Source organism: Tripterygium wilfordii, chromosome 1 (genome assembly GCF_013401445.1).
Source record: "Tripterygium wilfordii isolate XIE 37 chromosome 1, ASM1340144v1, whole genome shotgun sequence".
NCBI classification, from domain to species: domain Eukaryota; kingdom Viridiplantae; phylum Streptophyta; class Magnoliopsida; order Celastrales; family Celastraceae; genus Tripterygium; species Tripterygium wilfordii.
In genome coordinates this window covers 3,665,745-3,690,286 of record NC_052232.1, presented here as the reverse complement: position 1 = coordinate 3,690,286, position 24,542 = coordinate 3,665,745, and the positions used below count along the sequence as shown (strand labels likewise).

The 24,542-nt window shown below is 37.9% G+C and overlaps 3 protein-coding genes across 5 annotated transcripts; 1 reads left to right on the top strand and 2 right to left on the bottom strand.

Moving 5' to 3' along the window:
• The first annotated feature begins 1,528 nt into the window (after positions 1-1,528).
• On the top strand, positions 1,529-4,639 carry LOC119998824 (receptor like protein kinase S.2). The gene has a single exon (XM_038846272.1). The coding sequence runs from the start codon at positions 1,953-1,955 to the stop codon at positions 4,431-4,433; it is 2,481 nt and encodes an 826-aa protein (XP_038702200.1). The 5' UTR covers positions 1,529-1,952; the 3' UTR covers positions 4,434-4,639.
• LOC119998833 (probable calcium-binding protein CML22) lies at positions 4,580-7,899 on the bottom strand. Of its 2 annotated transcripts, none has more exons than XM_038846283.1 (6): positions 7,743-7,899; positions 7,156-7,268; positions 5,691-5,930; positions 5,380-5,582; positions 5,114-5,288; positions 4,580-5,025 (listed from the first exon to the last, which is right to left on the bottom strand). In XM_038846283.1, exons 2-6 carry the CDS (start codon positions 7,235-7,237, stop codon positions 4,913-4,915), a joined length of 813 nt encoding a protein of 270 aa, XP_038702211.1. In that variant the 5' UTR covers positions 7,238-7,268; positions 7,743-7,899; the 3' UTR covers positions 4,580-4,912. The 2 variants fall into 2 exon arrangements, with proteins under 2 accessions (XP_038702211.1, XP_038702220.1); XM_038846292.1 differs by having other exon boundaries at positions 7,214-7,268.
• A 1,032-nt stretch (positions 7,900-8,931) lies between these two features.
• LOC120002725 (protein PHR1-LIKE 3-like) lies at positions 8,932-15,187 on the bottom strand. 2 transcript variants are annotated; one of them, XM_038851545.1, is made up of 7 exons: positions 14,777-15,187; positions 10,956-11,032; positions 10,799-10,853; positions 10,510-10,588; positions 10,359-10,428; positions 10,204-10,260; positions 8,932-9,807 (listed from the first exon to the last, which is right to left on the bottom strand). In XM_038851545.1, the coding sequence occupies exons 1-7, from the start codon at positions 15,030-15,032 to the stop codon at positions 9,364-9,366; spliced, it is 1,038 nt and encodes a 345-aa protein (XP_038707473.1). In that variant the 5' UTR covers positions 15,033-15,187; the 3' UTR covers positions 8,932-9,363. The 2 variants fall into 2 exon arrangements, with proteins under 2 accessions (XP_038707473.1, XP_038707555.1); XM_038851627.1 differs by lacking the exon at positions 10,204-10,260 and having other exon boundaries at positions 9,364-9,807; positions 14,777-15,184.
• Positions 15,188-24,542: the final 9,355 nt, after the last annotated feature.

Here is a 24,542-nt window from a genome sequence, read left to right as displayed (position 1 = left end):
AATTGGTAGGCAGCCAATCCATCACCAAACTTAAACTACCATACATTAATTATGCACAACACAACTATAAAACCACCTTTTCCTAACAAATCTTCATTTAACATATCCTTTGAGTCCCCATCCCCAACCGTCCCTAAATTGACAGGTAACAACACACACATCAACACTGATTGCGCAATCAATTAGCTGGGATAGGGGTTCCAATTTAATATCAATTCTCCCCCAAAACTATATTAAATCATGAATTAAAATAAATATGTTATTGAGTATTTTTTGGTGTTTATAATATTAGAATATGGTAGATTTTGGGGAATTTTTTTTCTCAATACTAGATTCTAAACCCTAAACTCTAAACATTAAAAATTAAGTTGTAAACCCTAAATCCTCGACCCTCAACTTTAAATCCTAAGCATTCATTTCCAATTTCTAAACTCTATTATGTCATTTTCACACACAATAATCATGATTTAACATTATTTTTTTAGGGAGAATTGAAGCAGAAATTGGTGCCCTTCCGATTCCCAATTAGCTGAACTCACACAAGGTTTTTTCATTGTGTTTGTGTTAGTGTTAATTTGATCGATTGATATGTACCTTGATTGGTTGCCACTACATCAAGATCAAAGGGCATGCCTAGACATGTCAAAATTGTTTAGCGTCTCCTGTCGTTGATCGGTGAAGTTGATCGCGCAATTATTAACATAAACGGAAGGTCATGAGTTCAAATCCTATGAATATTTACATTATCACAATTTGTGAGACAGATCCTTGCTCAACGCAGCATATACGACTGTCACACTACATTATTTTCCTACACTAAGTGTAGGTCTGAACTGGTCCATGAATATTATGAGTTGTTCCACATACCCCTATCACCACTCAATTGTATGATGGTTTCACGTTACTAAAAAAAAAGAAAGAAAAATCTTTATAGTGAACCAACTCAAGACTATATTTATTCATGGAGGTGCTCATTGTGCTTTCCATCAAAAATTTAATTACTAGTGGAGTCAAGTGATGGAGAAGTAGATGCCATTTTAGTCCTTGAAAAAGTGAACAAATTAGGTTTGGAAGTTGGAACCACGTCATAAACAACAATTGGCAGAAATAAATTGTAAGTATACAAGCTAATTAATTACTACTGTCAGCCTCCATACCTACACAATTATTGACCCAACTCACCTGCGATACCATAAGTCACGACTTGATTGGTATCAATCCCTTCCAGCAGCACAAAGAATCAAGCGAACGAGGGTGTCTGTAGTGGATACTACAGGGCAGTAGATTTACTGACCGTCAGATCTGCTTTAAGTGTGAAAATCACACTGATTTTATTTTCAAAAGGGCAGATTTGACGATTGTAGTTAAAACTGTAGGGACTCTACAATTTCCACTGCAGAAGCACCCTTAACTCAGAATCAAGTTGGATTTTTCATGAAAACAAGGCACAACACAATTAAATTAAAAGTTGAGAAAATCAAATAAGAGTCTAAAAGAGAATTGGCAAGAACAAAAAGGACATGTTTGAATGTATTACATTTCTTATGAAAAACAAATGGAGGCATTTTTTGGGTTTTGACCTAACAAAGATAAAATTCAAACAGCCTACTTTTCTATGGCGTGTTCTCTTGCACAAGGTCTTTCTTCCTCATGTAATCCTTCCAGACTCTATATAGAATATATCAGCAGAGATTAGAAGAAGGAATTAAATTAACAACAATCAACACAAAGAACCTTCTTCAGTGACGTCACAAGGGGTAGGTTCCTTGACTTGGCTAGAATTGATAACAACATATATGTATATATATGTGTGTGTATTCAACCATGCAACCAAACCGCGTTGAATAAGAGCACACCAAATTTGGCAATAAAGCATCCCAACCTGTAAACATATCCAGAAACTAAACCAATTCACATTCTCATCTTCAATGTCAATCTAGTGCCTCCACCAAATGCATCTCAACCGCCTCTGCCTCATCCTGCCAGCGGATGTCGATGAGCTCCTGCCTTATGAGCCATCTCAGGTGCCTTCACATCCACAAAAGAAGGCCGAGAAGCACTCTCATCGCTCTTGTGGTGATCATGTACTTGCTTTCATTCGCGATTCACTATGCCGGTTATATTGCCGGGACGTCCCAAGGAAACAACATTCCGGGGTGTTTTATGACCTGGAAGGAATCCAGTTATCGGAGAAAGTAGGCAGAGACAGTCCAAGAACGTTTAGTTATGCTGAGCTTTATATAGGAACAAAAGGGTTTAGTGAAGATGAAGTTCTTGGCAGTGGAGGTTTTGGGAAGGTGTATAGAGCAGTATTACCTAGTGATGGTACCCTTGTTGCTGTGAAGTGTTTGGCTGAAAAGGGAGAGAAATTTGAGAAGACTTTTGCTGCTGAATTGGTTGCAGTTGCTCATCTTCGTCACCGGAATCTTGTCCGGTTAAGAGGTTGGTGTGTACATGAAGACCAGTTGCTTCTGGTTTATGATTATATGCCTAATAGAAGCCTTGACAGAGTGCTTTTCAGAAGGCCTGAAAACTTGACAGCAGCAGCACCGCTTGATTGGGAGCGAAGAAGGGCGATAGTTGGTGGTTTGGCAGCTGCCCTGCATTACCTTCATGAACAATTGGAGACTCAGATCATACACAGGGATGTTAAGACAAGTAATGTAATGCTTGACTCACAATACAATGCGAAACTAGGCGACTTTGGCTTGGCGAGGTGGCTAGAACATGAACTTGAGTACCAAACCAAGGAGACAGCGACAACACCAATGAAAGATTACCAGTTTCGATTGGCTGAGACAACAAGAATCGGTGGCACTATTGGGTACCTGCCACCGGAGAGTTTCCAGAAAAGAACTGTTGCCACTGCTAAATCTGATGTTTTTAGCTTTGGTATTGTTGTGCTGGAGATAGTGTCTGGAAGGAGAGCAGTGGATCTCACATACCCGGATGAGCAAATCATTTTGCTTGATTGGATGCGGAGGCTGTCCGACGAGGGAAAGCTGTTAGCAGCAGGGGATACACGGCTTCGAGATGGGTCTTACAGTCTTTCTGATATGGAGCGTTTGATACATCTGGGGCTACTCTGCACACTCCACAACCCACAATCACGGCCTAACATGAAATGGGTTGTGGAATCACTTTCTGGTATGATTTCAGGCAAATTGCCGGCTCTCCCTTCGTTTCAATCCCATCCTCCATACATAACCATATCCTCTGATTCCAACACTAGCACAAGCAATACAATAACTATCAGGATATCCACAACCACAGCCAGCTCCAACATGACAGACACGTCAACATCTACCAAATATGTCACGGCAGTTGGAGAGACTATATATGAAACTGCTGAGCCTGAGAATGGCGGTTTCAGCTCTTCCTATAACAAAAGTCAGCGACGCAGCACGCATTTCATGGTTGAAACTCCAAGAGAAATATCATATAAGGAGATCACTTATGCCACAAATAACTTTTCAGAATCAAGAAGGGTGGCAGAGCTGGATTTTGGAACTGCCTACCTTGGCTTCCTTGAGAACCACCAGTCTGTCCTGGTGAAGAGGCTTGGCATGACTAAATGCCCTGCACTGAGGACACGGTTTTCAAACGAGCTCCAGAATTTAGCGAGGCTAAGACATAGAAACCTGGTGCAGCTCCGTGGGTGGTGCACGGAACAAGGTGAGATGCTAGTGGTCTATGACTACTCAGCAAATCGGTTTTTGAGTCATCTCCTTTTCTATCAGGAGTATAGAATTGGACATTCGATCTTTCCATGGTATTATAGGTACAACATTGTCAAGTCCCTCGCTTCTGCCGTTCTCTACCTTCATGAGGAATGGGAACAACAAGTTATTCACAGAAATATTACATCTTCTGCAGTCATTCTCGATCAAGATATGAACCCCCGGCTTAGTAACTTTGCACTTGCCGAGTTCTTGACACAAAATGACCACGACCATCATGCAGCTACTGACAAAACAAAGTCAGTTCGCGGCATATTTGGTTATATGTCACCGGAGTATGTAGAATCTGGTGAAGCAACCACAATGGCTGATGTTTATAGCTTTGGCGTAGTGTTGCTCGAGATTGTAAGCGGACAGATGGCCGTCGATTTCAGGCGTCCAGAGGTTCTACTAGTCAAGAGGGTTCATGAGTTCGAGGCAATGGACAATTCATTGGAAGATCTAGTTGATGTAAGATTGGATGGTGAGTATAATCATACACAAGTGATGAGAGTGATGAAGATCGGAATAGCATGCACACGCTCGAAAGCAGAATTAAGACCAAACATGAGGCAGATAGTGAGTATGCTGGATGGGAATGAGGAATGCTTTATGTTGCAGGAGCAGGGCAAGGAAAGTAGAGACGAGTGGAAAGATAAAAATGCTTCTGCATTGTCATTGGTTCGGAGAATTCAAGCACTGGGAATACAGTGAAACTCAACAAAATCATATACGACAGGAGCAAGTATATACAGGAATTTTGTAGTTAAGAATCATTTCTTCTTTCTTCTTATATTTGTGTATTATTTAACATATACACCATAGCCACGAGAGATACCTTGTCTTTAATTTGATTTACCTTTTGCAACTATGATGTAAAGTGGTTGTTATATTTATCAATCCAATCATATCCTCTGCTATGAGCAACTCCTCACAAAGATGTCCAAATGTAAATTTTACAAGAGTAAAACAAATCAGTCCAGAATAAGTTTATGATAACCAACTTTAATTCAAAGGATTGTAAAAAGGTTTTTACTATAAGAAATTCAAGAAATCTTGTAAAAGGCATAAACCTCAACGACGGTTACATCTTTGAATGGTGAGCTAGGGATCTTTAGAGATATAGACACAAATTTAGCGATCTTACCTCTTATTTGACTACTACCAGTTCACTTGTCCTCTTCTGCATTTGTTCAACTTCCAGTCACAGGGATTTCATCATCAGCATGAATTCCAACCCAGTCGACAAAAGAAAACAGGAACTCCCTGAAACTGACATTACCTTTCCTGCCCCAGTCCATTTCTTCTGCATTGATTAGCAAGAAGGATTGTTAAACTAACTCACATATGCAACTGGTAATTAAAGTAGAAATAGCAAGTGAAAGAGAGCATACTGAATCGAGACTCAGTGACGTGTGAGGGAGATTTCTCCCAAGGAGATGATTCATTCATGGCCTTAATCATATCTTTCTTGTTTAGCTTTCCATCGCCATTCTTATCAAGAAACAAGAATGCTTCGACTATAGTGTCAAACGTGGCCTCAAGCTGTGGAGAACCCATCTTTGATGTCTGAGAAAAAAAATCCCCTCATTAATTCTACTGATTAGTATGTTGACACTGTACGGAGAAAAGGAGATGATGTTGGGTTTATAGTGAATACAGAGTCAGGAGACGAGGAAGGTTCCGCTAAGAGATAGATCAGACACAGAAGAACTATGAACTCATTGAATTGTATCCCTTTACTCTCATCAATGTCACAGGAGTTAAAGAGATCCTCAACTTCCTTGTCTTCGAGATTGACTTGTAGCTTCTGTAAGCACCTTTTAAGTTCTCCATGGTCAATAACACCATTAGCATCTTCATCTACATGGGGAGGGGGGGTTGGCGCGGGGCGGGGATGAGTACAACTATTAAAACACATGCAAAATAATAATCCCCAAGAGAAGGAAGACAGATTCGTAAAATACTCACCACATTGTTCAAATACATCTTTTATGTTTTTCAATCCCTCTCTGAACTGAGGGAACCTCAATATTATGCCATTGATTGATTTGAACTTGTTATGTCCTGATGAACTTGTCTTGAGTTCAATGATCTTTCTTTCAAGCTTTGCGTCCAACCTCCTATATTTGTTAGCCGAACCACAATGGCAGAACATGCCTCCCATTTTGTAGGATAAGGACTTCAGAGAAGGGCAAGGATGAGATGTACCTTCAGAATGAGACATAATGACGAGGAGTCAATTACTGGTTCAATAAATGACATTTTTTTTTTCAAATGTACGGGTCTGATTTTTGTTAATGACAGTTAAAACACCATAGAAGGCATAATGAGATTATGTGCCCAGAGTCCACTAAAAGAACATTGCCATGCATAAAAGTCAAATGAATATCCTGCAAAGGTGGAAAGTAAATGGTGGTGGATGAGATGCATTCAATACAGGATGGTGTTTAGAGAGGTTTTATTGCCAACAACAGCAGCTCAAGTGAGAAGTGAAAAACTATTGCTAAATACAGAACATTTACGCACTGTTGACACACAAAAACGTACATTTAGGGACTGCTTGACACTACCAATGCAGCTAGCATAACAAATACAGCATCTACACCCCCATCAAGTATTAACAACACTTTACTGCCAGCATCACTTCTTGCAGCACAGTAGTCTGCGAAAGTGCAGGCACACTCACTCCACTATTGCCACCACAATATTACCACCCACACTATCTTGACTACAATCACCACCTCAGGTGCCACATACAAACATTTCATTTTCACATTTTCCTATACTTTCTAACTAAAGATATCTTGGGAAATTCGCCCAGAAATATGTCTTTCTTTTTACAGTATCGCTATTATTTTCTGCACCAAGAAAGGAGAAACAAAACAATCAAGTTCCATTTCAAACTTCTGGTAATTAGAAAGGTGACTTTGCATAGTATTTGTCGTTGAAAGTATGTGCCAACAAGAATAAGTATCAATTGCTATAAGATGCAATCAAATTCCAGGGAATGCCGTGAGAAATAATTGTGCAGATTGAATATGAATACCAGAATTTAAAACAACACAAGAATATATACATATATATATATAGATAGATAGATAAATAAGGCTATAAACCTAGGGGTCAATTCATAAGAAATGCAAGAGAGATCATGCCCACTGTGCCCTTTGCCAACTCTGATTCCATCCCAAAATATTAATTGATTATCATTCAACATAAAAGTAGGCTTTAATAAATCCCAAAATATCAAGTTATTATCATTCAATCTAAAAGTACAAGGGGGTTCTATCATCATTTTGAAAACTTTGATATTAATCAGCTTATGAAACCACAGTTGTGCGTGTCAACTGTAACAGTCAGACCTAGATCAATAACACATCTCAAATATGGCATAGCTATCCAGGAATTGTGGAATATAAGTACAGAAACCAACCTTGACAAGATCTTGAGAACAGCAGGGGTTCGGAAATACAAGCAAAATAGGAGCAAACCTTACACCTTTCGACACTGCTCATTTCTTCATTTCACTCCTTCCAAAATGCATTCCTGACCCATTAAGTAAAGTAATACTTCAGGTTAAAAGAAAGGAATAACTTAGACAACTAAGACAAATCAGATCCGGCTATGTGAACTTTCAAATTATTCACTCTTGATGAGCAAGGAAAGCAAAGTATTTACACAAACAAGGGACTAATTTCATTGATGCATTTTACTAGTGCTTGAATATACAAATGTGTAGTGGTCTCCTCACAATTCATTCCATTAGCTGATACACATTAATTTCACCCTCCAGACTCCAATAACAAATAATTAAGCTGACTGCTGACCCATCATTGAATCATTAGCAAGTAACAAAGAATTTAGTCAATAATCTTTGAACAACTCATAGAAATAAACTGCTCAAGCTGAGTTAGAAAGCATACACATTTAATCAATAAACTTCCAATTCACAGCCTACTTGTCATGGTTCAAGCTTATGCGGGAATGCAGAAATACATTCGAAATAGAAGCAAAACATACCTGCGAATCTTTCATAGGACGAGGAGGAAGGAGCTGGTTCTTCCGAGAAAGGAAAATAGTGGCAAGTACGAGTAAGAATAAAGAAACAAAATGAACCCAAAACAAACTAAATAAAGCAAAATAGAATGTATTTCTCCAAAAGTCGAGATGCCAATGAAAAAACCAAGGTTTTGAAAACCGGACCGGACCGGCCGGTCGGACCGGTCCAACCGGTGGCCGACCACTTATCCGGTCCGGTTGAGGTGCCAAACCGGTAATTGATGAATCGGGATATTTTCGGTTGAGCCGGCCGGTTCTTCGGTTGAATCGGTCAGAATCGGGCCGGTTTTAACCGGTTCAGTCATTTATTAAAGTTAATAAAATATTTTTGAAATTTTGTTATTTATAGGGTTTGAACTCATGACCTTTTATTAATTAAAAAAAGACTTTAACCACTATGCTATGAGATTTTCTTTGTTTAAAATATATTGTATTTTTATGAAGTTTTCTTATATATTATATGCATATAATATAAATATATATATAAATAATTCATTACGTTAAAACCGGTTCGAACCCGGTTTGAACCCCGATTGAACCTTTAAACCATGAATCGAAGACTTTTCCGGTTTGTTGACCAGTCCGATTTTAAAAATCTTGGAAAAAACAGAAAAAGAAAAGTCGAGATGCCATTCTGGCTGTTGGCAAAGAAGAAAATCTCTCTGTCTCTTTCTTCAACACTAAACATGCATTTATTTTTTCCTTGAACCTTCAACTTTGGACTTATTGCAAGCCGTCCTTTTAGAATGGGCTTCCTTTTTATTGTTCTGTAAATCTGTGTCATTGAGCATAAAACATCCATATCCGCACATTACTGAGCATACATTTTTAGTTTTTTACTAAAATGTTAAAGCTTTTTACCTACTTTTTAAAGCTAAGTTATTGAGTTGCAAGATTACGGTCTATTATAATTGTATAACAGATATATAAGTGCTTCTCTCAGGTGCGGGATCCCACACTTTAAATAATTAAGGTGCGTGATCCATCTAACACTATTCACACACGGATTTCAATATTTGTGAGAGCCACACTTATACCAAATAAATTACACTTACACCAAATAAATAGTATCAGTGAATAATGTCAATATCTCTTTAAAAAATTCTCAAAAAACAGGGGAGAGCAAGAAAACATAGTGCACAAAATACAATAACAGAAAACATAGTTGAATTGACCAATTTAGAATCTCCAACAAGGATACATCAGTAAAGATTGTACGTTGCAGCCTTTCATGGAAGGTTTCCAGGTAGATTTTAACAAGCATAAAGACCAGCTAGAACAAAAAATTTCGTTCCCACATAGCCTCAACGATTTCTGCATCTAACTACTCTACGTTCAATTTCCCTGCTATGGATATTACTTAGTAGCGTATATGCATACACAGCAGAGGCAAACCATGGGCCTTCCAATGTGCCCCTTTCATGAATAAAGGGAGGCAACATTAAGTTATAATTAAAGGATCTTTACGAATGTACAGACTACAGAGATGGTCGAACAGGATGAACAATTAGACTAGAAGGAACTGAATAAAAACCTAAATGGTGAAATGGAAATTCTCAATTCAGGGAAGCTGGCATTAAGCTCATCCAATATTACTCATCATCCATCCCACTTCTTGCCGTATGTCGCCCTCCAAGGGCAATTCAGCATTACCAAATACAGGTCTTGTTCTCTTCTTCAAAGAAGCAGCCTGTGAACCCACACCCGAGGAAGAAACTGGAGTTCCAGCAGAAGTGAAGCAGCTCTCGACAGAGCAATCACCAATGCGAGTAGGCGTATTAGAAGCAGTTTTGCTTTCTAAAGTAGCAGCTAGTTCAGATAGGGAATGTATTTTCATGGTATCAAGAGGGACCACTCCTTGACGGTCATTTGAAACTTTGATAGCTAGCTCGGAAAGCTCCTCCCTAGCAGCGTCAAGCCCAGCAGATGCAGTGGCCTGATCACTTAGAGCTTTACAAGCTTTCTCTAGTATGGACTGAAGGTACTTTCCTTGAGCTTCAATCCGAAGTTGGAGATGACGCTGCACCTGCTTACAGTGAAACCATCAGAGACTACGATTCAGAATTATTATCCAGTTGCCAGCATTAAAATCAGTAACACTTTCAGACTGACATTGGTGTAGCTTATTAGACGCCTCTTATTACCATGAAAAAACAAAATAATGTCCCCATTACAAAAATGGGTCACGTCAAAATATTTGGAAAACAATGTCCCATGACCTCCACTACCTTCTTATTAAACTGACAAGGTACCCAGTGCTTTTAAACACTTATTTATCTGCGATTGTATATGAACTTACCATCCAATCACACAGGACAATAACTGAAATAAATTCCTAGAATTGAACGAACCACAAAGGACAAACACATCAAAAAGAGGCACTCATCACATACCACAGGAGGCATCCCCAGAGGCAACTTACATTGTCTCTCACACAAGTGGATTGTATTGATTTGATCCTACTTTTGATGTGTAATATCTGAGGATGACCATTTTCACAAGTACAGACAGGTGAATACCAATTCTACAAGCCACTTCATAAAAGTCAAACTGGGAGCAACAACAATCAAAACTAACCTCCAGCTGCTCATGCAGCCGTCGCTGAACTTCCATCTGTACTCGCAAAGCCTCAGTAACCTGGTAACCACTGTTTAAAGCCAAAAGGTACAGTAACATGCAGGGAGATGGAGTAAGGACTTGCGAAAATAAAAGGGGAAAGATAACATACTCGTTCAGCTCTTGTCCCATAATTCTTGATGAGGTTGATGTAGATGATCCTGTATCATGGCTCTCGGCAACACACAATGCTGCAATCCAAAAAAACATCAGCTGATGAAAGAAAATCTTATGGGGTGCTCTTGTTGGAAAAGTTTTATCATTCGTGCTGTGCGTTACCAAACAAATAGATTTGTCTATCTGCCTAATTCATTCAAAAGGAAGCGAAATCTATAACATATATGCAGTAGAATTCAAAAACTCATAATTCATAAATGTATTCAAGGTATCAAATTTCATACCATCCTTAGAGTTGTCAGTTGATTCCTTGCATGATTGCTTTCCCAATCTGTATTTCTGCAAGTGCAAAGAAATTAGGTAACAAAAAATTGTGAATAAACTGTTGAGAGAGAGAAAGAAAGAGAGATGATAGGGGAGGCATAGGGAATGGAAACACACCTGAAGATGAGACTTCAAGTGATATAGGGTCAAGCCTTTCACCCCCATTGTTCTCATAATAGTCTTGGGTGTTGCCTCTGCAGTGCATTTAATCACAGTAATCAGACACCATAATGAACAATTGATGACATGAAAACTCAAAACCAACCAAACATAATGATCACTGGCTCAAAGTTTTTGCGGGTGAAATTAAAAGTGCTAAGCATGGTCCATATACAAATCAGCTCGACTTAAAATGGGAAATGACAAAATATATATATGTCATATGAAACGAGTACGCTTTAGTTTTGAAATTTATCAATAATCACCTCAATACCTCATACCCAACAATATCAGAATTTCTGGTTGAGCAAGAACCAATCTAGGACCAGGGGCAAATGCCTAAGCTCCAACTTCTGGTACAGCCAAGCATACCAGAATGGGCAGCAAGGCAATGGAGAAATACCGCAAACCAATTAGTATTTACAAACGACATTGCAGCTAAGACATTTAACTTAAATTTTAAATCAAAGTTAAGCATAATTAATGGCCCAGATGTATCATTTGCCATAAGCATTGCAAGATGAAATCAGGCTGTGCAAATGCATATGCCATATCGATTAATAAATTATTAAATTCCCAACAGCAACATTTATTGTAAGCTACAGCCTCCTACACACGAAGATGTACAGCCTTCTCCACACTTTAAGTCATCTGCAAATGCTGTTCCTGAATGACCTCTAATTTAGCTTTTAATGACCCTACAAGAAGTAGGTCCATACATATGCCCTAAATGGAAAGGTGTGTATGCTAAATCGCAAGCACTTGCAGCTCACATGTTTTCCCACCACAAAAAGGACAGTAAGAGTGAACAACATGTCAACGCCAGCTCTCAATGATAGCATCTCTTCATGATTTGTTGCTGCAAAATATGATTTATTTTCCAATATCCCTTCCATACTTATGAGATGTTGTAGTTGAATTAAAAACATTAAGAGAACGTCGAGATAGCAGTGCGACGAATTGAGAGAATTTGTATAGGAGAGAGTAGGAAACCAAGAGGAAGACCTAAAAAGATACAGCTTGAAGCAGTAAGAAAAGCGCTAGATTCAATAGGAGTTGATGAAAGTATGATACTAGATAGAAATAAATGGTGGAAACGAATACAAGTACTACAGTTGATTGTCTCATAAACTCATGTAGTTGACCTCACACTTTTGGGACAAAGACTTGGATGATGATCAGTAGTGCAGCTTAAATTGACTAAAGTATTCTACTAAGCCAAAAAAATATCAAAAGATGGTATCAAGAATTTATTGTTGTGACATGGTATCAGAGCTAAACTCTTCCTTTAGCTAAATCTCTGTTCTCCATCATCTACTACTTGTTGCTTCAACAATCAGATGGACCACCAAGATGCCATTTTACAATTTTTCAGAGATTTCAAAATACCGTTTTCAGGGACACAGTCTTCAACTGTTTGCTACAAAATTTTCTAGGTCACTGGAATCATTGCTATAAATTTTCTAGGCTCCAGTTGTTCCTCCACTATTCGCAAGTCAACTAGTCCATCATACCCTTGTTCTAGGTATGGTATTCTCCTAATCATTATGGTTTTTTTCCAGCAACATCTTTAGTAGCTACATTATCCTAACACATTATTCCTGGTTGAACTTTTATAATTGGTTTGATCCCCACTTTTCAATTTTCTTTCTCTTCTTTTTTTTTTGGGGTTGGGGTTGGGGGGGGGGGGGGGGATTGCCAATGGCAGCTACTGCATACCACCAACACTGGTTGCTCTAAACAAGGAAGGAATTTGCTTTAAATATCCTTTACATATATATAGGCTATAGTTTTACACAAACTAGGAGCCTTCGGGATGTAGTTGACCATTGGATTCTATTTAATGAGAGAAGCCTCTAGGAAGAAGAAATCAGGGATTTCCAACAACCATTGTTCTTCGTTCTGACAAAAGATTTATAGTTCAATGCAATAATAAAAACTGCACCTCAGCTGACTCACCTGATGGACATATAATCAAGCTTCATTAGTCAAGAAATTGACGGACAAGCATGGTTTAAAAGGAGAAGATGTCAGAAACCAATAAAGGCTGCATAACTGAGAATGATAGCCATGAGCATTGAAAGGCAACTCCCGATCAGTTGAAATTTTGAGGAGAATGCTATCCATAGTAGTTCCTGTCAACTCCATGGGATGTCACCACCTCAACTTTGACAAACTCTCTTTGTCTCTTGGATCCTCTCCTTTTACGACCATGCTTGCCAACCGATATCTTGGGAGATTCAAGCATGGAAGAAAGTCCATCAGATGAATAAACTAGGAAAAGCTTTTATTTTTGTCCTTCCCAAGGCTTCTTCACCGTTAAAACAGAGAGAAGAATGATTGCTGAAAATTCCTTATTTCTTCTTTCAAGAGCTTTTCTCAAAAAATATTATAATATCATCAATTGCAGCTGCCAACGTATAGCAATAAATCTTGATGATATACAGTACAGCTGAGGTTACTTCTCCAAAGAAATTGACAATAATACATCAAAACAACAACGTTTTGTTCACAAAAAAATTGTGCCTTCAACAAATCAAAGTTTTGATAAGGGCATCAGCAACACAAAGATCAATTGAGACGTGTGGCAGTGAAATGATTTGATTGGTAAAGGCTACACAAGTTGGGTAGAACCACCTCTCTCTTTTGGGCACTTCAATTGATCTTTGTGCATGTGTTGAAGGCAAAAAAAAAATTGTGCCTTCAACTGATCTTTGTGCATGTGTTGAAGGCACAAAAAAATTGTGCCCTCAACAAATCAAAGCTTTGGTAAGGGCATCAGCAAAACAAAGATCAATTGAGACATGAGGCAGTGAAATGATTTTATTGGTAACGGCTACACAAGTTGGGTAGAACCACCTTTCCCTTTTGGCACTTAAATTGATCTTTATGCTCCTCACGTATCAAATTTACTAACTCCCTAATAACTTTTTAGAACAACAACACTGTTAGGCGAGCTTGTAACCTAATGGTAGAAATGCATAGGTTACGTAGAAATGTATGGGTGCAACCTAGAGGTCACAAGTTTAATTCCTTTAAACAGTCACTTCACATGTTCTGTGGGTGTCAGATATGTGTACGTCATGCTTGTCCACGACTCCGCCAACTGCGGGAGTCTTGTGCATGGGATTTGTTTAGCTTTTGTTGTTAGTCAGAACCTCTTTTCGTAATCACCATTCAGAGGTTGAAATACGTATTACCACATCCTTGAAACGGATAATGTTTCTGGACAGAGTGCATGGTTTCCAATTTTTCTTATAGCTAAACCATGCAAAAGAACATTATTAAGGAAATCCACTTAACAAAATAAGTTAAAAAAGAGGAACAAAACACCGGTAACTCAAATTCAGTGAATATAATAGTTACCCAAGAATGAGTGTGCCAGCTAAAATAGTCACTTAATTCCATGGCATTGGAGTGACCTTTTCATAAAGGTCGGGGAAAAAGTATTAAAAAAAACAAACGAACCAACAGCCACAAAACTAGAAAGTACATGATTTGTTCCAATTTTATTACAGCTAAACGATGCAAAACAGCATTATTAAGGTAACTCAAAGAAGAAGTTAAAAAAGAGAGACACATTTCAAAGAACCAAGAACCCAAATTGAATCTAACCAAAATACCTAAATACTGAAAAAACAAATCCACATTGTAAGTTCCACGTTCGGCAAACAACAAGCCACATATAGAAAAACCCCCAAACTCCAAAATCAAAACGAAAACTCACATGAACTGAAAAAAAGGAGTGAATGAATGCATATATAGAAGTATATACTTACTATCGGGCCCACCGAGCTGCGTGACGGCGTCGATGAATCGCTCGTGGAGCTCGGCAGTCCACCGGAGTCGGGGCTTTGGATCCGAGGTGAGAACGATGCACGCGTCCCCGGGCAGATTAGTCCCTTCCAAAGAACTAGCGAATTCCACACCGAGACCCCCGACACTGCTCCCGTCGAGCGTCAGGGAGTGTATCGTCGAGTACATCGACTCTTTTGAGGGGAAAATGCGGCAAGATCCAATGGGTGAAATGGGCATTCGGGTCCGGGGCACGGAGCCCCCACGTTTGGGCAAGAAAAGATGTATCTTTTGAGTGAGAAAAAGGGCGAGTCGGTCGGAGTAGAGAGTAGGAGAGAGTCTGTGGCGTGCAGCGGTTGCGACAGCGACTTCTCTCCTCAAATTTTCTATTTTCTTTTATTTTATTATATTTTCCCTCCGTTTCTTTCTATAGGAGAGGTTATGTAATGTGTGTGAGAGTGTAGGCTAACGAGAAGTGGTTGGCACACGATGATTTGGTGTAATTTTAGATTTTGTTCATTGTGTTTATTAACTAATCATGTCTTCTTTTCCATATGATTTTGTAGGACTCTTAGAAAATTACTCGAATAATCGAATAGACTGATAATCAAACCAATCGGTTGATTTAGAATCGATGGATAACTAATCGAATAATTGAAATAACTGCTCATAATCGATCGATCGGTTAAATTCTTAACAAAAGCTCAACCATAATTGACCATTCCCACCCCTATGATTTTGATTTTGTGTATGAACGGGTTGTCAATTGGTCTGAGTTAAGATATCTTATCCCTATATAGTTTGTGTTGTTTTTATAATTGAAGATGTGATATCTATATTGCACTATTACAATTCTATTACTGTGTCATATATTCATTTGTGGTATCTTTTACAAATTAGTCACGCTAAATTAAGTTCTCTCATCTCTTGGGAATCAGGGGATAGCCCAATAGCATACTATCCCACCTAAGACAAAGAGGTCTTGGTTTTGAGTGTCATCGGATGGGTTGAGATATGAAATTTATATGGGGTGCATAATGGTATGGGTGTAATTACTTCCATGTAAGTCCTTGTTAATGAAAAAAAAATTACATACAATTGGAAGCTTTTTCTCATAACAACCTCTATACTCTTTTTTTTTTTTGGAGGTTTCTTCTTAAGTTGACACCTAAATTACATGTGTTTGTCGCTTTGTCCCTTTGTTGGGTTTAGTATAAATGATGTATAAACAACAATTGCACCTATAGGTTATAGGCCTATTTGTGTTAGGGTTGTTTCAAAATTTTGTTTTTGTGGTTGTCTTGTTTAAATAAAATTAATTGTAATTAAAAGATTAAATAAAAGAATCATTATCATGTTTTTTAGATAGCTTTAAACATGTTGTCGTATGCAGTAATAAAGCAGCAGTTGTAGGAGATAAATAGAAGAAGATGCAAAGAAGCAATTTTATTGAACACAATAAAGATTCAATACAGATTGTAATACTAAATAATATAAAATAGAGGCAAAACAGAAACATATCATGGTTTTCGATTCTGTAAGGCGGGGTACAGGGAACTCGAATATCCTTAAGGCGATAGCTCCTGCCTATCGCGGTGCTCAATAGGTTTTCGAGGTTCACCTCCCAAGATACAACACCTCTTAACTTGATCGGTGCAACACTACGTGGATTTAGGCCTCAGTCAAATACTTTTGAACCCGGCAGCACTCAAGAACAAAACAGATGAAAAGAATATTTTGAGAGAAATTTTTTATGATCTGTACGAAAAAATAATTTTGAGAGAAAATCTTCTCTCTTTTGTATGTATATGAGAAGTCATCTATCATGTGAGTTATATAAACCAAGAGTTTGAGACGAGTTAGAACTCCTTTCTAATTGTAAGTTTGACACAAATTAAAACTCTATCTCATGTTAAGAGATAAGAATTTGATTTGAGATGGAACTTTATCCCTTTATGAGATAAGAATTTCCAACTTAATCACTTAACCAATTCTTATTGAGTTAGGACTCTAGTCAAACTATGAAAAATATTATATATTTTTTTATTTATCTTAGACCAGGACTCATGTCTGGTGCAGCCCAAGCATGTGTGGTTCGGCCCATTAGCCCATGGTGGTGGCCTTGGGACCAAATGTGTAGCCCACTACTCCCACACATCACACATATCTATTTGCGTTATTGTGCCATTCACCCTATGGTTTTTCAACAATCCCCCACATGAATGGATCAACAAAATATTTCATTTTATCTCAGGAAGTTTGAGTGCGCCTGAGAAGAACCATTGCATAAAGATAGGTAGCTTTCGCTTTGAACCTTCTCTAGTGAAAGTCTATTGCATCCACTTAACTAGTCGTTGGATTAAAGTCTTAAATTGCCAGTTGTTTGTGTAATTCCAAACAATAGACCTCACACAATGTCTCAACAAATCAAGATTGGTTCTCGATTGTGTTCATTCTTTTGGCCTTGAACTTCTTGGGATTCTTGCATGTTTTAGAAGTCTAGACTTAAGAACCTTCATAAAGACAGTCAGCTCTTCACACATATAGGTGATCTCCTATCAAGAGTATCCTACGATGGTCTACTTGAATATTCAAGATATAGGAATCATCAAATGCATAGTGTACCCTAAATAAACATCGTAGGATGCCCTTGTGCATCTAAGGAGTGAGAAGAAATTAACTCCTAAGTCCAAAGATAATGGTAAGGAATATCTATTAATGCTCATCCTCACCTTCAAGTACCAACTTCTATTTTTGACCCTAAAAAATTTGGGTTGGCTCCTTACTTTGTTGGCTCTTTTCTTGAATCTCTCCAGCCTTTCTATCCCCTTTGTGGTCAGAGGCTTCTTTTTACTCACCCCATGTCTGGTACACTTACTTCAAAACCTCCCAAATTCGTCTATGGCCTATAAAGGACCTATGGTATGGCATACCTATGGCTGGGTCACCTTTACCCTCACCTAGAAAACTAGTGGAAAGGGTTAGGCATCCATCACTTTTTGCTGCTTAGTGAACAAAAAATCCATATGGATAAAACACTTCTTTGTGTCACAGCTCAATTTTGGGACGTGGGGACCAACTCCTTCAATTTTGTGGAGGGCAATAGAAAATGGGCCTTATGTGCCTACCAAAATTGAGGGTGGTAAAGAAGTAGAAAAAGAACTGAGTGAGTGGACTAATGATGATGATGATAAGAAAATGTCCATGTGTGAGAAAGCTATCAACTTGTTGCATATTGCATTGATTAGAAGTGAATATAATAACATCTCTACTTGCATTAGTGCACAATAGATTTGGACGATGCTTGAGTTGAGGCATAAGGGGACCTCCCTAGTAAATGATTCCAAGATCAACATGCTTGTCACTAAATATGAGTTGTTTAAAATGCTTGACAATGTGAAAATTAGTGATATGTATGCTAGGCTTACTTGTATATGCAATGAATTATGTTCTTTAGATCAACCATATTCAGAGCGGGAAAAAAAGTCTAAAAGATTCTAAGGAGTGTTGAAGATGGAGGAGCTTCTAAGAAGTCTTATGACCAATGAGCTTGAAATGCGAAATGATATAGATGAAGTACATAGAAAGAAACCCCTAACCCTAGTCGTGAGTAGTGGTGAGAGTTTTTCAAGTGAGGATTGTTCAAGTAAGGATGAGAATGAGTGTGTCATGGTGGCAAGAAAATTTAGAAAGTTTATGAAGTTTAATAAAAGGGGAGGATTTAGAGATAGGAATGCCTTTAAGGGCAAGAGATATGAGAAAAGAGAAAGAGAAGAGTGCTTGCTTTAAGTATGGCAAAGTATGCCACTTTATGGCCAATTGCCCTAAACTTCAAAAGAAGAAGCATAAGAACTATATAGAGCAAGATAAGAAGAGAGAAAAAGGGAAGAAGACACTCAAGGTCACTTGGGATGATTCTTCATCATCATTCTCAAGTGAAAGTGAAGAAGATCTCAAGGCCAACTTGTGCTTCATGGCAAATGAAAAAGAGGAAGTATTCTCATCCAATCCGGATGAGATGGTAACATCTTCTAATCCTTCCTATGATGAACTTTCTAGTATTTATGATGAGCTATATGATGCTTATAAATCTTTAATGCATAAAGAGGAAGTATCTAGGTTGTCCAAATTTGAAAGATGCATCTTGATAAATGTTGTGATTCTAATGCTACACTTGTAGAAATAAATCATTGTGATGATGCATGTTTTTCATTTGATGTTCTAATCCAAGAGAATGAGGATTTGAGAGCTAAATTGAACATACATATTAGTTCTATTAACATTGCATCATCAAGCACTTCACATGATTTAGATGCTTTTTTCGATAGGGATGTGATGGAAAGCTACCATTTTCTTACCAGACTTGAATGACGATCGATCTTGACAATTTTCGATCGATCAAAATATGTGTAGTGGCCAATTTTGTGAATTCAAAGAGGAAAAGGAGAGAAGGAAAATGGATCCAAATGGTTGACATACAAAGCTACCATTTTCTCAGTGGTCCAGATTTGAATGTACAAATGGATCCAATGGTTGACATACAAAATTGCCAAGATATCAACTTTGACACATTGATAGGAAAACTTATGTGATGAAAATGTTTAATGTGAATGCATATGTATTTGTTGCTACTAACCCCAAAGGATCCAAAGTTTGGATACCTAAGGCATCTTGAACATGTGCTTGTGTAGGTGTGCTTAAAATTTAAATCCAAATTCAAACTATGTAAATGGTACTTGAATAGCAGATGCTCTAGACACATGACGAGGGATGTTTCATTGTTCACAATCTTTGAAGCAAAGAAGAATGGAGGCTTTGTGACCTTTGGAGACAAAGTCAAAGGTAAGATTCTAGGCTTGGGATCCATAGGTAACTCTTCTTTCACCCTTAGTGAAGTTAGATGGTCGAAAATTTATCTTTTAATTTGGTATGTGTTAGTCACTTAGCCAATCAAGGCTTTGACATTGTATTCAAAAATGATAGGTGTTGTGTGTTTGATATTAATGGAAATATTGTGAAAATAGGAAATAGAAGTGGTGACATGTACGTGATGCATTTTGATTTTATGAAAGATTTTAGCATATCATGTCTTCTTGCTAAACATGATGATGCATTGCATTGGAATAGGATATTACAGCATATTGGTATGTCTACATTGAAGAAATTGTGTGCTAATGAACTTGTTAGAGGATTGCTTAAGTTAAATTTCAATGATTCTCATGTATATGATGCATGTTTTAGGGGGAAACAAACTAAATAGTTGTTTAAACCTAAGCTTGATATTAGTACCTCTAGACCTTTAGAATTGTTGCATATGAATTTATTTGGACCTAGTAGAGTTAGAAGTCTAGGTGGAAAATATTGTGCATTCATTATTGTTGATGATTATTCTAGATTTACATGGTGTTTGTTTCTTATGCATAAAAGTGATGAATTGCATAATTTTGAAATCTTGTTAAAAAGATTGCAAAATGAGCTATATGCTGAAGCAAACACCTTATGAACTTTTGTATGGTAAGAAACCTAAAGTAGATTTCTTCAGAGTTTTTGGTGCTAGTTCATGTTCTTAGTTTTCTAATGACCTCTAGTCCATCTATCTGATTGTTGGTACAATCAAAATCCAACTGAAATGACAAAAGAGTCTTTTGACCTTTAGGGAATATGATGATGATACCGCACCCAGACACAAAGTCTGTTCTAGAACCGTCAAACAAAAACATCCAAGGAGTATATGATATGAAAATGTCCTCAACTCGGGAGACTATGTTTCTTCAATGTCTAGACAATAATGGTCAACAAGAAAGTTTACAAGTGTCTACCCCTTCACTACCATCTGAAGTATATGTTGAAAAGGGAACTCCATCAAGGCAATGAACCATTTACCAATCTTGCCTCTAATGATCGGTCTAGATAGCAAATATTTGATGAGGTTTGTCTTGGATGGAAACAAAACTGTAACTGGCAACATATAGTGTTTGAGCTTGGTAGCTACAAAGAAAAGACTCAGGCAAAGTTTCTTAATAGGGGAGTATCTCTATTTTGTAAGAGATAAGAGTCTACTGAGATAATAAAGCGTATGCTCTCTATCACTTTCATTGTTTTGAGCTAAGAGGCATCCAATAGATCCTTCTGCTATTGATATATAGAGATTCAATACTCTATTGGGTATAAGAGGGGTAAAGACAGAAGGTTATGCTACATACTCCTTGATCTTTTGGAAAGACTACAGATGTTTCTCCTCCCACATGAATCCTTCTTCTTGCTTCAATTATAAGAGTTCAGAGAATACCTGGACTATTGAAGATGAATCTTCTGAAAAAATTGATATGTCCTAGGAATCTTTGAAGTTCCTTCTTGTTTCCAGGAGGTTGTACTTCAAGAATGACTTTGGATTTGTTCTTGCCAACCTCAATGCCTCTTTGATGAACTAGAAATCCTAAGAAATTTCCTGTTGAAACTCTAAAAGCGCACTTTAAGATTTCAAGGGATTCATCTTAAATTCGTACTTTCTTATTCTAACCACTGCTCGCCTGAGATATGTAAGGTGCTCTCTGTGAGAATGAGACCTGACTACTACATCATCAATATAGATTTCCATGAAACGGCCCAACATGTCATAGAAGATCAAATTCATGACTCTTTGATATGCAAATCTTACGTTCTTCAGACTGAATGACATAATCACCCATTCAAAGGTTCAAAGGGCACCTGCCATTTTGGGTGTATCTTCTTGCTACTATGAAGATATGGTTGTATCCTGAATGCCCATCCATGAAGGATAGGACTTGGTGTTTGGCTGCTCGGTCCACCAGCATGTCTGCCATAGATATAGGGTACTCGTACTTTGGTATAGCAAGATTCAGATTCCAAAAGTCATCGCAGGCTTTGATCTTCCCATTCTTCTTGATTGTAGGGGCAATGTTAGACAATCATTTCGCGTATTTTGCAATTCTAATGAACACAACTTTGAGAAGTTTCTCTAGTTCGTTCTTGACCACCAATGCCACTTTCTTTGACATCCTTCTAGATTTGTGTGGTTTATTGCCTTCCTTGATTAGTAACTGATGTTCCAAAAGCTCTCTAGAGAGGCATGAAATCTCCTTGTATTCCCATGCAAAATAATCTTGAAACTCTTCAAGTAGTTGAATCATTTCCTCTCTGATGTTAAGGGACAAGAGTTGACTGATGAACAACGGTCTTGGAGATTCTTTTGTTCCAAGATTAATTTCATCTAGAGGATCTTGAACGTCAACTTTCAGGTCGTCTAGCTTTGTTGGAGCTGCTTCAAGTTCTTCTATTTGGATGGTATCATCTTCTGGTTGGTCTTATTCAAAGACTAATTCTGCTGCGTTGATTGGGGAGTTCGCTTGGAACAAATTCTCCAAACGTCTTTCTACTAAATAAGAGGCCATCTTCTGCATGGTGACCTTCAAGGCTGGGTTTGTTCAAATTCTGTCGATTATCTCGACATCATTGATTTCTAGTATGATATGGGTTATCGGCTTGCAAATTCTTGTCATTAGGGCCAAAAATCTGAGTATAGAAATATTTTACCTCTTCCTAAGATGAATCCTTGCTAAAAGTAACTAATTTGGGTCTGTCGTGTTTGTCCAGGCCTGTTACTCAGAGATTTCCAATGTCTTCATCATAAAGTATGGCTTCTACTCAATTTGCAAATGCCAAAAAAGAATTCTTATCTGCCTTAATCACCTCGATTTCGTTCTCATTTTAGAATATCATACACAAGTGTAGAGAGGATGGAGCCGCCATACAAGAGTGTATCTAGACTCTTCCCAACAGAAGATTATATGAAGAACGTGAATTTATCAAAAAGAATGGAATGGTCATGGTCTTATTGCCCATGGTGAGGTTTACAACTAGAATGTCTTGCGCTATAGACATACCTTTTGCAAAGTCTGATATAGTAGTATTAGTAGAAACTAACTCAAACTTTCGCCTACCAATTTTGTGCATGGTGGATCGAGGCATTAGATTAGCTGCTGATCCATTTTCCACCAAGAGCCTATTGACTAGCATCCCATCCAAATGCCCTAAAAGATAGATTGATCATAGGTATTGAATTATGCTATGTGTTGCCTTTTTGAACATAACAAAGGATGCTACCTCATCTTTTGGATTTGTGGACACTTTTTCTTGAATAATCACCACTGGAAGGTTTTTCTAAGACACCTCTAAAGGAGGTCTTTGAGATTCATCTTTGATTGACTTCTATCTTTCTTCTTTGATTGGTTTTCAGGATAGTAGCAACCTCTACCTGATCCGTTATAGATAGACTTTCTATTTGAATGCCTTAAAACATTTCTAATATCTCTATGCAGAACATAAATCATGTTGCAAGAAAGATTTTCGAAATACCTTTGGCTTGCAGAAGAGTTTAATTCTTGCCCCCTGAGCCTTGTTCCTACTGTGTAGTCTAATGCTTCAGGAATGTTATCTTCTTTGAGTCAAGATTGTCTGTCTTTTGAGTCCTCTGTTGGCTTCAATTTGTTTGTTGAACATGAACTTTATGTCCTGGAGATTGAGTCGATTGCCAAAAAAAAGATTGAAAATTGATCCAATCCAAAGCTAAGGATATGAAGTCACCAATAACAAACTACGCATCTTCTTTAGTGGGCTACCTAAATGGGATCATGGGATCTGAGTAGGACTTCTGAATGGTTGTTGGGGATGCTTGAGAGAATTCAGCTATTTTTACCGTTTCTTTTGCAATCTTCTTTTTTGAGTGTTGGTTTATCCTTTGGATGTTGGACCTTTACCCAAACATTAACAGGAGAAACTATAGGTTTGACTATCTTGGACGTAGGTTGGGAAGAGCGATGATGGACTGTTCTATCTTTTGTTTTTTTGGCTTTCCTAGTATTTTTTTCGTGAACATCCTACCGAAGAAAGTTGGAGCCTTCTAAATTTACCTTTCTTGCATTGAACTTGCCCCCCTCCCCAAGCTTGAAGCTTCTAACTTATGAAAAAAAGTCTTCAGTCCCTTCCCGAGAATTGGGATAAATCTTTCTTCTTTGTGCAGAACCTGCCTTTGATAGAATAATATGTGTCCACATTCGAAGAAAAATATTAGTTTTCCAGAAGGTCTCATGATCGTCGCCTCTATCAAAGCTCTCAGTAGTGCCACAACTTCTTGGTATTTGATGTCAAGACAGAAGGTATCTTTCGTCTGCCTAGAGGTCTAGCCTTCTAAACATCTTCCAGAATCACCCACTATCTTGGAGTTGATCTAGACATTTGGCCTATGTTGACTGAAACCATGTGTGTTCCCATCTTTGGAGGGAAAGGATTGTCATCCACTCTCATTGTTGGTTTGGGAACAATAAAGTCTCCTTTCTCTATCATGCCTTGAATTTCGTTCCTGAAAGACACACATTATTGCTAAAGTGACTCCAAGAATTGTGGAACTTACAATATGTCTTTTTCTGGATTTCTTTTGGAGGAGGAATTCTATGCCCAAGAGGTAACTTGATCATCTTATTTGCTAGGAGGCAATCAAAGATATTCTTTTTCTTGGATATGTCATAGGCATAGAAATTGGCTGGTTTGGATGACCCTAGTGCTCTTGGATATTTAGGAGGTTATGACTTGACAATATCTTTGTAGACGTAGGAATTCTTACTAAGAATCTCAACTACAGCCACTTCTTGATTAAGGCCATCCTCGACATTGGCCACCAAGTAATCGGAGTCTCTGTAGTAGGTTCCTTTTGATGAGTTTGTAATTTCTTTC

Bases quoted from the DNA above. Each gene is read 5' to 3' on its own strand.
- LOC119998824 (XM_038846272.1), top strand. From the start codon at position 1,953: ATGCATCTCAACCGCCTCTGCCTCATCCTGCCAGCGGATGTCGATGAG.
- LOC119998833 (XM_038846283.1), bottom strand. From the start codon at position 7,237: ATGAGCAGTGTCGAAAGGTGTAAGGTTTGCTCCTATTTTGCTTGTATT. The intron at 5,289-5,379 runs GTATTCACTATA...TTTTTTTCTCAG, and splicing joins CTTCCTCGTCTCCTGACTCT to ACATCAAAGATGGGTTCTCC. The intron at 5,026-5,113 runs GTATGCTCTCTT...TAATCAATGCAG, and splicing joins CGTCACTGAGTCTCGATTCA to AAGAAATGGACTGGGGCAGG.
- LOC120002725 (XM_038851545.1), bottom strand. From the start codon at position 15,032: ATGCCCATTTCACCCATTGGATCTTGCCGCATTTTCCCCTCAAAAGAG. The intron at 10,429-10,509 runs GTATGTTATCTT...GGCTTTAAACAG, and splicing joins ATGGGACAAGAGCTGAACGA to TGGTTACCAGGTTACTGAGG. The intron at 9,808-10,203 runs GTAAGTTGCCTC...CACTGTAAGCAG, and splicing joins CCACTTGTGTGAGAGACAAT to GTGCAGCGTCATCTCCAACT.